At 43.1% G+C, this 10,792-nt stretch overlaps 2 protein-coding genes across 2 annotated transcripts in view; one reads left to right on the top strand and one right to left on the bottom strand.

Moving 5' to 3' along the window:
• The first annotated feature begins 2,945 nt into the window (after positions 1-2,945).
• On the top strand, positions 2,946-5,406 carry chst2b (carbohydrate (N-acetylglucosamine-6-O) sulfotransferase 2b). The gene has a single exon (XM_068709880.1). The coding sequence runs from the start codon at positions 3,506-3,508 to the stop codon at positions 4,901-4,903; it is 1,398 nt and encodes a 465-aa protein (XP_068565981.1). The 5' UTR covers positions 2,946-3,505; the 3' UTR covers positions 4,904-5,406.
• A 369-nt stretch (positions 5,407-5,775) lies between these two features.
• LOC137871855 (sodium/hydrogen exchanger 9-like) overlaps positions 5,776-10,792 on the bottom strand; it is a 54,763-nt gene continuing 49,746 nt past the window's right edge. Inside the window, exons 15-16 of the mRNA XM_068709881.1 lie at positions 8,150-8,255; positions 5,776-8,072 (exon numbers count right to left, since the gene is read on the bottom strand). Of these exons, the coding sequence (XP_068565982.1) occupies positions 7,908-8,072; positions 8,150-8,255 (271 nt within the window). The 3' untranslated portion in view covers positions 5,776-7,907. The remainder of the gene's footprint in view (positions 8,073-8,149; positions 8,256-10,792) is intronic.

Here is a 10,792-nt window from a genome sequence, read left to right as displayed (position 1 = left end):
TTCATGACAACAATCATCTTTGGATGTGAGTATGCAAATGTATGAAAAGCATATGACTCAAGGCAGTCATGCATATGATCATCCAATGTGACAATGGATTGTGCAGGATTGTGTGTGCCTGTAATATGTACACAGTAAAGTGTAATGTCCTTAAAATGTGTGTTTGGGCATGCATGGGTACAGTTGACTGGATATGTGGAGAGAGAGCCAGGCAGTGGGTCTGTGTCAGTGGTAGACTGGGAGACATATCCAGCTATCCTCCTGGCTCTGATTATCTATCCATGCATATTAGTCTGCAGTCACAGTCCAGTGAACATCTATGTAACTAATGACAATGATAATAAGGCAAGTGAGGCCATTTGCTTACTGCACAGTTCACAATGTTTTACATTTAAGTAAAAGACAACATCCCAGTAAAGAAAGTTAATGAAATATTGTTTAATATGAACTAAAAATGAATACGACACCGGGAGTCAAACCATACTGTACCTTACGTACTGGGAAGCAATAAAGCAATATCTTAAAAATGGAGAATTCTAAGATATCGTATCAGCTGAGTGTAACAGGCCTTTTTCACAGGTGTTACTAATAACAATGGCTCCGCTCAACTGTCCCAATTAGCCATGTCAGTGTGACAGTGAGCCAGCTTGTACAATACCAGGACCCTGACACTGAATCCAGCGTTATTTGTAATATTTACACCCCTGTTTTTCCAGCTGGGGCATGTCCATAATGTTTTCTGTGGGAAAAGAATATAGGCTATTTTCACAGCAGCCATTTTGGAATGTCATAGCTGGGTAAACACAGGTGTTTATGGTCCCGTTTCTATTTAGTGTGACAGCCGTTACAGTGATCCAGCGTGCAATTCAGAATTGTGTGATAGGCTGTTGCAAAACCAAATCCTACATATAGGCTATACAGTGGGATTATGTACTACAAGGGAGCGATTTTTGCAATGTAATAGAAACAATCATTTATTTATACTGTTTTATATTATTTGAATTATTTACTCACTCTGTTGCTCTGTGGGGCAATGCGGTGTCCTCTTACGACTTTTCATCACCATAAAACTTAGCCTGTAGTATTTCAAATTCATAGAGGAGCTGTTATATTAAAAGGCCATTTTCCAAGGCCACTCTATTTCTAAGCAATTACATACCCAAGTGATCCAACAATACAGCCTCCCAGAATGGCCTTAAACAAAAATAAACAAAAAGAACATCATGTACAATATAGGTGGGATACATACAGACTGTTTTTTGGTGCAATGGAACAGTGTCAAGGAAACAAACTTGTGCTCTTTCTAAAATGAGACAGAAAGTCTGAACCATTAACAGGTTTCTAAAATGCTTTCTATAAAAAAACAAAAACAAAAACAAATATATATATATATATATATATATATATATATATATATATATATATATATACATATATACAGTAGAATAAATATAGCAAAACTACATTTGTTAGATCAGTTTTTCAATTGGCCTAAATGTTGAGAAATTGATCATTTACATAAATGATGCTTTGGAAATGTAAAAAGTTGCTGTTATGTTAATCATTTTTAGGTCAAAAGAGAGAAGTGTCTGTTTCTTTTGTCTCGATTGGAAGCAACATGCTCCAGCAGAGGGCAGTCTGCACTAAGGCTTTTTCTTCTACGTGTTGGATGAGTAATCCAAAATGAGTACATATGGGGTAGAAAACATCACGGTACACTTAACAGAGCACAAAGAGTCATTATTCACTGCATAGTTCCATAATCCAAGCTCTTTTCAAAAAAGCACACACAGCTTCAGTTGTAGCAGATCTCTAAACAACAAGGCTTTACGGTTTTGTATGACCATATAAACATATATCATAGATAAATAGCAAAAGAAGATATTGGTGTCTAAAAAAATACACTATGGTCACAATAAAATCACCAAACATTACTATAAAATAATTGAATCCCGATCTGAATATTATAGGGCTGTAGATTGCTCGTCGGGGGTCAAAGGGCCTAACCCCCTTTCACCTTTCACTGTAATCCCAAACTGGCAAGCCTCTTAGGAAAGATGATTTTCAATCTGCAGAGCATGTGGTTTCCTCTGTGCAAACACACACATGGCCTTACAGCTTCCCAGGACTCATCAGTTCCTCGGGAACAGCTGTCAGATGTCACAACTCAGCTGATTCCTCTGGAGAGGAGTGTCACTCACTGTTGCTGACTTTTTCCAACACATTCCTGACAAAAAAACACACACTGCAGTCTTATTTTAGATCTACTGTTGTAGATCATTTTCAATTATTTATTGTAATCTTTCATCTCAAACAATATCCCTGTGGTACTCTAATAGGAATATACTTTACTTTGAAGTGTCTATAGTGTACTTTGAATTAATCATAGGACTTTCCATTCGGGGTTTGGGGCTGTTTTTCCTATAGATCTGGACTACCCTCTCGAGGATATGGTGGGGGGGGGGGGCAAATGCATTTAATTTGAAATATTGATTCTTCTCTGCACTATAAAGATAACATCCATACTATGAATGTAAAGACAAGGCTCTTTATAGAAAAACAACTTAAAACAGATTAATTTAAACAAAAAAATAGGCAATTTTAAAGACAATGGGGATGGGTGAGGTTGTGACGTTTTTAGCCAAGTAACCATCACACCCCTATTCAGCACTTGCACCTGGTATAGTGAGCAGCTGCATGTCTTAAAAGGAAGGGTGGAGCATGGTCACAAGGGTGCAGATAGTGAGGTAGGCCTCTCTGAAACACAACAACAGCATCATCACTTCCCACAGTCTACCATTGCTGCGATCTGTGGGAGCCTGAGTCGAGCCTGCAGCGAGACAGACGCGCAGCAGATCCAATGGCGCAGCTCGCTGACGCACGACGCCGCCACGCGGGCCAATAAGAGCCCCCTCTGTGGGCGGGTCTTTCTCCCTCGTATTCTGATTGAATCGGTCTAGTTTGTATTAGTTGGACGGGCAGAGAGCAGCAAGAAGAACGAGGGACTCTGGCGCTATACGCGGTAAACCGTGGACACTGGCCGTTCACTGATCCGCTACGTGCAGATGCGGAATGATGTGAGCGCAGAAGAAAAAGGCGCGCCAAATCGTGAAGGGGGTTTTTTATTGTCTGCAGGCTGCTTTCACAAGGATGCATCAGACGGTAACTGCGCAGGGATGCCTCCGCTGAACATGGACAAAAAGGGCGTCTGTTACAATGATGAAGGCTTCTTCCTTATTGTTTTGACCACCCACAGAATCCCCGCACCGCTCGCCGTGGACCACTTACGCGCCCGTCTCATCCATTCCCATGAAGAGCATTGCGCAGTGCAGTGAAAACGGGATATCGTGTTTTCGAATTGGCGGCGAGTATATAACCTAATGAGCTGCTATTCAACTGGGTGTCAAGTCCCAGTATAGGCTGTGTGCATCCTGCAAAGAGTGGTGGTGCACAGTCGATGTAAGGAGCTTCGTCCAGTGGTGAGAGCCACTCTCCGAGGGCACAGATGAGAGGCAAACAATACCATCAACCACTGAAGTTGACAGCGCCTTGGGAGAAGGATGCCTTCTTTGGGAGGAAGCTTAAAACCTACAGGAATCATACCAAGATAATAGCGCAGCCTGGGATCGTGATGAAAGTCCTCCGCAGGAAGAGGATCGTGTTATTTATGGCCTACTTCTTACTGCTGGTCCTTACTATGCTTAACTTGGCTAATTATAAATGGACTAAAGAGCCTCAGCAGTGCAATCACCAGATGAGGAGCACCACGTATCAAAGCAGATCTGACATTCGCTTCCTGTACAGGCCCTCTTTGGCTAAAAAGAGACAGCTCATCTATGTTCTGACCACCTGGAGGTCGGGCTCCTCCTTTTTCGGGGAGCTTTTTAACCAAAACCCTGAAGTGTTCTTCTTGTATGAGCCGATGTGGCACATCTGGCAGAAACTGTACCCGGGCGATGCGGTGTCTTTACAAGGGGCAGCCAGGGACATGCTTAGCTCCTTGTACCGCTGTGATCTGTCTGTTTTCCAACTTTACAACAGCCCCGGGGGCAAGAATTTCACCTCCCTGGGACTATTTGGGGCCACCCTCAATAAAGTGGTGTGCTCCTACCCCCTCTGCTCCGCCTACAGGAAAGAGGTGGTGGGGATGGTGGATGATAAGGTGTGTAAAAAGTGCCCCCCTCAAAGCCTTAGACTGTTGGAGGAGGAGTGCCTCAAATATAGCACCATAGTCATTAAAGGGGTCCGCATTTTGGACGTTAACGTGCTGGCCCCGCTCATGGAGGATCCATCCTTGGATTTGAAGGTGATACATCTGGTCAGAGACCCGCGGGCAGTGGCCAACTCCAGGATCAAATCCAGACACGGCCTGATACGGGAGAATTTACAGGTGGTCCGCAGCAGGGATCCTAAACTTCGCCGGATACCTTTTGTGGATCCTGGTCACAAAGCCAACAAGAAGGATGGCGCAGACTACCACTCCATAGGAGCCATGGAGGTGATCTGTGACCGCACCTCCAGGACTTTGAGGACTGCCTTAAACCCACCCAGCTGGCTGAAGGGGAAGTACATGGCAGTGCGGTACGAGGACCTGGTCGAGAACCCAGTTAAGACCTTGCGGAACATCTACCGCTTTGCTAACCTCACCACCAACCACGACATAGAGTCATTTGCACTGAACATGACCAGTGGCTCCAGCTCCTCCTCTAAGCCATTCATAGTCTCGTCCAGGAACGCCACACAGGCTGCTAGCGCATGGAGGACAGTGCTCAGCATTCAACAGATCAAACAAGTGGAGGACTACTGTCACCATGCCATGTCCGTTCTGGGGTACGAAAGAGTCAGAACAGCCGGGGAGGCCAAGGACTTGAGCAAATCACTACTGACATACTCCAAACTGTGAAAACCTACTCTCCACCAAAGACCTTTTAATTTAATGTTCATTTTGCATCGAGTGCCGTTTCCTCTTATTGTGGGATTAAAGCTTTACTTTAACTCCGTGTTCGAGGAGATCCACGGGCCACATTTGGAATGTATCATGTTTCTCTCTGCTGTGGAATTTGAAGGGACCACTTCTTTTATACTGGAATATTGGATGTGACAATGTCAGGCCTGTGAACGATGACTTAGTGAAGCTGCAACAATGGGGGGAAAAAACCCAACAACTGTATAATTCATGTATCTTGTTATGATGACACTTCAAAGTGAATATTTTGAGGTTATTTTTGAATGTTCAAAACCTTTTCAGTCTCCATACTGTCTGTAAACGTGAAAATAGTTGATGACAGAAAAACTAAAAAAAAAAACACAAAGAAGTGATTAAAAAAAGAAAAAGCTCACTGCTAATGTTTATTTGTAAGATCTGGTTTGAGTCAGAGACAATCAATAAATTGGTTTGTTGATGTGCCATAGAGGTGTGATGACTAGGCCACATCAGAATTTCTAGGATAGGAATAGGATATTCTGGTTTCCTCGTAGGATGATATCATGCACTGTGGCTCTGGAGCTGGAGCGTCTCTCTCAGTGTCGCCGTCAGCAGCCTGTTCTACCATTTCAAATGTTTACAATTGCTTGCTCTTATAAAAAACACTCTGATCTGGGAATATTGCATTGAGTAAAGTTCACAGTTAACAAAGACAGTTTACGCATCTGTGTTGAACACCCCCCCCCCCCCCCCCCTACAGTACATGTCGAAATCCTGATCAAACACACAAGCACTAGACCAGTGGTTCTCAAAGTTTGCAAAGTAAAGTAAAATCCAACTCGGCGAGCCACTGGCTTTAATCAATATTTATTAACGCGTATCTTTATTACATGTAGGGTTTGTAATAATCTTTATATTTAGGAGATGCTTCAAGGCATCCCTTAGTTCAGTGCATTATGCATCACTGTGCCTTCCCTCTCCATTTGAGAACCATTGTGCTGCAACAGCGTCACGCTATTCGCTGTAACTTAAAGGCGACCCTGTGGAGGTTCTGTTTACATTCAGTGTTTCTCACCATGTGCATCCCTGAGGTCTAAGTAACAGTGTTCAGTGCATTTCATCCCTTATAAAACAATTGCAAAGCCATGTATGAAACCTGCATTGTTAACATCAAGGTTTACTTCTTCTGGATCAGTGGAATACTGTGAAACCATTAGCAGAAACGTCCATGCCCACGCCTAAAAACATTGCTCTATAATGTTATTAGTGGTGGAACACTCTACAGGGTACCTTTTAATAAGTATGTGTCATAAAAATGTTATTTATTATAGTCAGAAATACTGTCAGCGTTGCTACAGCACTGCCTATGTCAGAGGCTATAAAAGGGAAATACACTAATATCAAATCACTTGAATACAAAGTTAAAGGGACACTTCCTGAAAACCACAACAAAACTGAATCTCCACTTCACTTCCATCCAGATTTTGATACGATTTGCTTTGGTTTAGAGGTTTGATTGCACTTCAGTGAAAACAGCTCAGTCAAATTTGGTTCGTGATGCTCAAAAAGCCCAAAGATTACACTTGAAAAGCTCAACAAGCAGCGTCTTTTCTTCCTCAACGAGGTTACACAGGAACGCTGTAAGCCCTTGTGAGCGGCTTCTTCTCCCTGCACAGAGATAGATGCTGTAGCTGGTGGGCGTACTTCAGTGACTACTTCTCAATGAAAACATTAGACATAAGTCGTTTTTTCTTCACCAGAAGTAGCTGTCGTATGCCGAAAAGAGACATTGAGTTTTAAAATTTTAATGTTTTGATATTGATAGCTTCCAATCTCCGCAAATCCCACCAAAACTAGTGTGATTGAATGCTGAATTAGACCAACAATGAGAAACGAAACAAAAAATAGTTTTTTTTGGGGTAACTGTTTCTTTAAGGGTTGAATTAAAGCTTGAGCGTCTCCAGCTGAGGACTCATGATGCTGTGTTGCTATCACTCAGATCAACAACTCAATTCTAACATCATTGCAAAGAAAGGAGAAACGCATTGTGCTTCTCTGCATCAAGTGAGGAGCGAAACAGAGGAGCCTTCTATTAATGCAGCCATGCATTCACAACACAAAATGGAAAGCCCTCGCTTCAAGGACAATGACTGTATTAACAGTCCGCATATTCATAAAGACTAACCTTCACAGATTGGATGTGTGCAGTACACAGCACCCTGCTTCACACAAGGGGAATGGGACCCAGAGATTTATAATGATGTACTCAGAAAGCAGCAAAGTCCAATCTAGAAAGAAGTCAGAGGGAAGCCTCAGATGTTGATGTTGTCTGCCAAACGCTGTTAATATACTTTAGCATTTGGAATTAGTTTAGTCTGCCGCAGAATGAGCAAGTCGTAAATAAGGGGTTGGGGAAAAGCAAAGCAAAGATGGCACAAAAATACCATTTTAGCTGATTAAGGGAAATTTCGTAGCTTTCAATTCAAGAGCAATTCTTCCGAGTAGCATTAAGCTACTCCACTGGCAATTAATGTGTGACTTAGCAAGCTGTATTTTCACCAGAACTGTTGCATCATAGTTTTGTTTGCTGTGTGAAAAGTTCGCTGAGCACACACACACACACAGGTCAGTTTCTGCCTCCTGTTGGTTGTGTTAAACATTAGGCACTCAAAGGCAGAATTAATCATTTGTTTTCAGCTGTTACAGTCCTTGAAACTGGAGCAAAACAAGCCAAGAAAATAATCGGCAGAGCTGCAGAAAGAGAGCAATGGCCTTTGTAATTCCTCCCTCTGCGAGTTTGTCTTTGCATGCATGTCAGCACAAGGGGAGAGCGTGACCTTTTCGGGAGCCATTGTAACGCTGACTCCCGGGTCGGCTTCTCTCAGATGCCCCGGCCAGTGACCCCATTCACTGTGGGAGGCAGAGCCTTAGCCGCGGGGCAGCACGGTCTGATGAGCTTGGCTTGGAGATGACTCCAGGAGCGTCAGGCCTCCCTGGCGAGAGCAGGAGCGGTGCCGAGTCCCAGGTCTCCCTCCAGCAGGTCGTCCTGGTGCGCTGATCCAGAGTCACCTCCTAGAGATCCGAGCTGGTTCTCCGTTTTCTCCAAATCTGAGGTGGAGTCATCTGGTTCACACAGCTGCTCTTCGTCCTGAATGACAAGCAGCAACTTTCATTTTGTTCTATTCTCTGAAGACATTTACAGTATTAACAAGAGGGAAGTCTTACCTCCTGGACATGGGGGCTGCTGAAGAGTCTGGCAAACACCCCACACCACTGTGGCAGTGAGTCGGTGAGGGGAGGGCCACAACGTGTCAGCACCGGCTTTAGATATCTGTGACCTTGTTAAGTCGTAGTGGCAAAGGTATGTACGTGTCAATGACAGTAAACAACAGAGAGGAAAATAGTTTTTCCTTTTCCAAATGTGGCTTCAGGCCAACAAGTTTTAATTTTAGCAGAACCAAAGTACATCTAACTAGGGACACATTTAGTGAGATATGTGGAGTTGTCTTTCACCGCTGTGTTTTAGAGAATTCATAAAGGTTCAGAAGATAATTGTATAAACTTAGCTAAGTATGTTCAAAATGGGTGGGACCAAAGCATTTTGAGGGGGATGTGTATTGTTTAGCCGCAGATGTTTGGAGGGCAAATCAGGACAGTGACTATGTCAGAAAGTATTGGATAGAGGGAGTAATTCTTTTCTGCTGGGTAGTTGTCTTCAGAAATAAAAGCCCACAATAAAATATGCAATAAAGAAAGACTTTCCAGGAGTGGGTGCAGAACTGCAGGGAGCTTGACAGCGATGCAAATTATTTACTCATAGAAAAAAAGGCATCAACGCAAGAGGGGTCACTCTGGCACTTGTTTGAAACTTGAGGCAGCTAGTGTATACAAGTGTTGATTCAGAACAGGCAAGCATATTTCTAATCTGAGCTGGAGTAGAAAGGGCCGTTTTCAGATGTCGTGTGTTGTGGTAAAGTCTCATGGAGGAGTTGTGGGCTGTGATGGTAGGTAGCGACTTGATAATAACAGACATATTATTCACCGTCTAACACCTCTTTTCAGGCCAGACTTCTGCACACATGTAGATTGGTGACAGCCGATTGGTGACAGCCGATCTTGTGACGCACTTGACTCTGTATCCTCTCCATTACAGACCCTTACACATGACAGCACACGAACTAGCTTTAAGCTGAAAAAAAAAAAAAGTTCCGATAATAATTGCCCTTCTGCAGGCGTTCACACTTTGCTCTTATTGCGCCTAGGAAAAAGACAAAACAATGTTTACCACTGCTATGATTTCTGTACAAAAGCAACCTCTGTACCTCAGAGTCTATAATTATTAATGTGGTACTTAGGCAACACAAAAGTACACTGATCCCCTGGCATAAGCACATAAAACAAAGAGCAGAGGAAAATTATCCAATATGTTATTTGGCACCAATTCTTATATTGTGGTGCCGTTATCAGCAATATGCAAGATGTGGGAATTATGGGCCCTATTCTGCCAGCAAACAGGATTTATTTATAAATATCTCAAATGAGGGACAGAGAACGAGCACAGGGATGAAGGATGAAGAGGTAGAAAAGGGGGAATAATGACTTCCGAGGGACCTGCAGGAATGAGTTGTCGTCTTGTCGGCATGGTGTCCTCCTGTTCCATGCTGGCATAACACTAGACAGCGATGGTAATTATAACTGCTAGAGCTGCTTTCTGCTCCACAATGGTGTCAGGTTGTGTGTGTGTGTGTGTGTGTGTGTGTGTGTGTGTGTGTATATAAAGGTGCTTGTGTGGGGGTAGAAACCCAACTGCTGCCTCAGCCATCATCGCAGCACGCATCATTCCACCTAAATGTACCACACGTCACCTTTTCCTGACCTCAACTATTAAATGGAAGAGAGATAAATAGATTGATACAGATACAGATTATAATAGGGAAAATCATATTTTATAACATGGAGAATGTCATTATTTATAATCTAAGAATATTCTTTGGCTGCGACCATATTCCCACGTTAAGCAAATAGTTTGACATTTATTTATCTTTTCCTTTCTTGTTATTTCCAAAAATGTCTTTGTATACCTTTAGAACTTATCAATATGATGCAATAGTTATAGATCAAACTACCCAATCGCGTGTAAAGCAAACAGTAAAATTAACTTCACTGTGACCACCTACAGCAATAAAATGCATATATAGCCCTCTGAAACGGGGCCATACTGCATAATTATAATCTCACACACAATACAAAATGTCAGCAGCACATACATTTTACAGTTGGTGCCACCTCCCTCTGTTATTGTTTTGTTTAGCATTGTTTATGCCTCGCTACTGTGGTATATTATGTAATAACACAAATATAGGGAACACAAGAGATTTAACTCCCAAGTCACAACCACAGACTCACAGACCAAGCCAACTGCATAATGCAGCCACCCCGGGTGGCCTCCGGGAAGCCAGAGTCAAAACAAAAACAGCGGTTGCCAGCCCCCGAAACCACAGTCTGCAAACCACTTCAGCAGGAAACATCAAACAGGCTTTGATGTCCATCAAAATCACTGCTTAAGAGTTAAATGTGTGTCCTAATGTGCCTTGAAGCCAGGCTGACAGGGAAACGTTTAAGGAAGCAGCAGTGTCTTTCGGATGAGACACCGGCAAGCCAAGCTGAGGTTCAATTACCTGGCAGCGGGTTCCAGGCTGAGGCTGCTCTCACCTGGTCCACATCAAAGCAGCTCTATAATACCATTTTCTCTTCCATCAATAGGAAACTATGGCCAGGTTCTGTGCCTTTCATCCCACTCACAGCTCCTCTCTCTCTCTCTCTCTCTCTCTCTCTCTCTCTCTCTCTCTCTCGCTCTCTCTCTCTCAT

This window comes from Cebidichthys violaceus, unplaced genomic scaffold (assembly GCF_023349555.1).
Source record: "Cebidichthys violaceus isolate CVI_PGR_0920_01 unplaced genomic scaffold, fCebVio1.0.p SCAF_15, whole genome shotgun sequence".
In the NCBI taxonomy this organism is placed as follows: Eukaryota; Metazoa; Chordata; class Actinopteri; order Perciformes; family Stichaeidae; genus Cebidichthys; species Cebidichthys violaceus.
The sequence above is the reverse complement of the archived record's forward strand: the minus strand, read 5'-3'. Positions and strand labels throughout refer to the sequence as shown.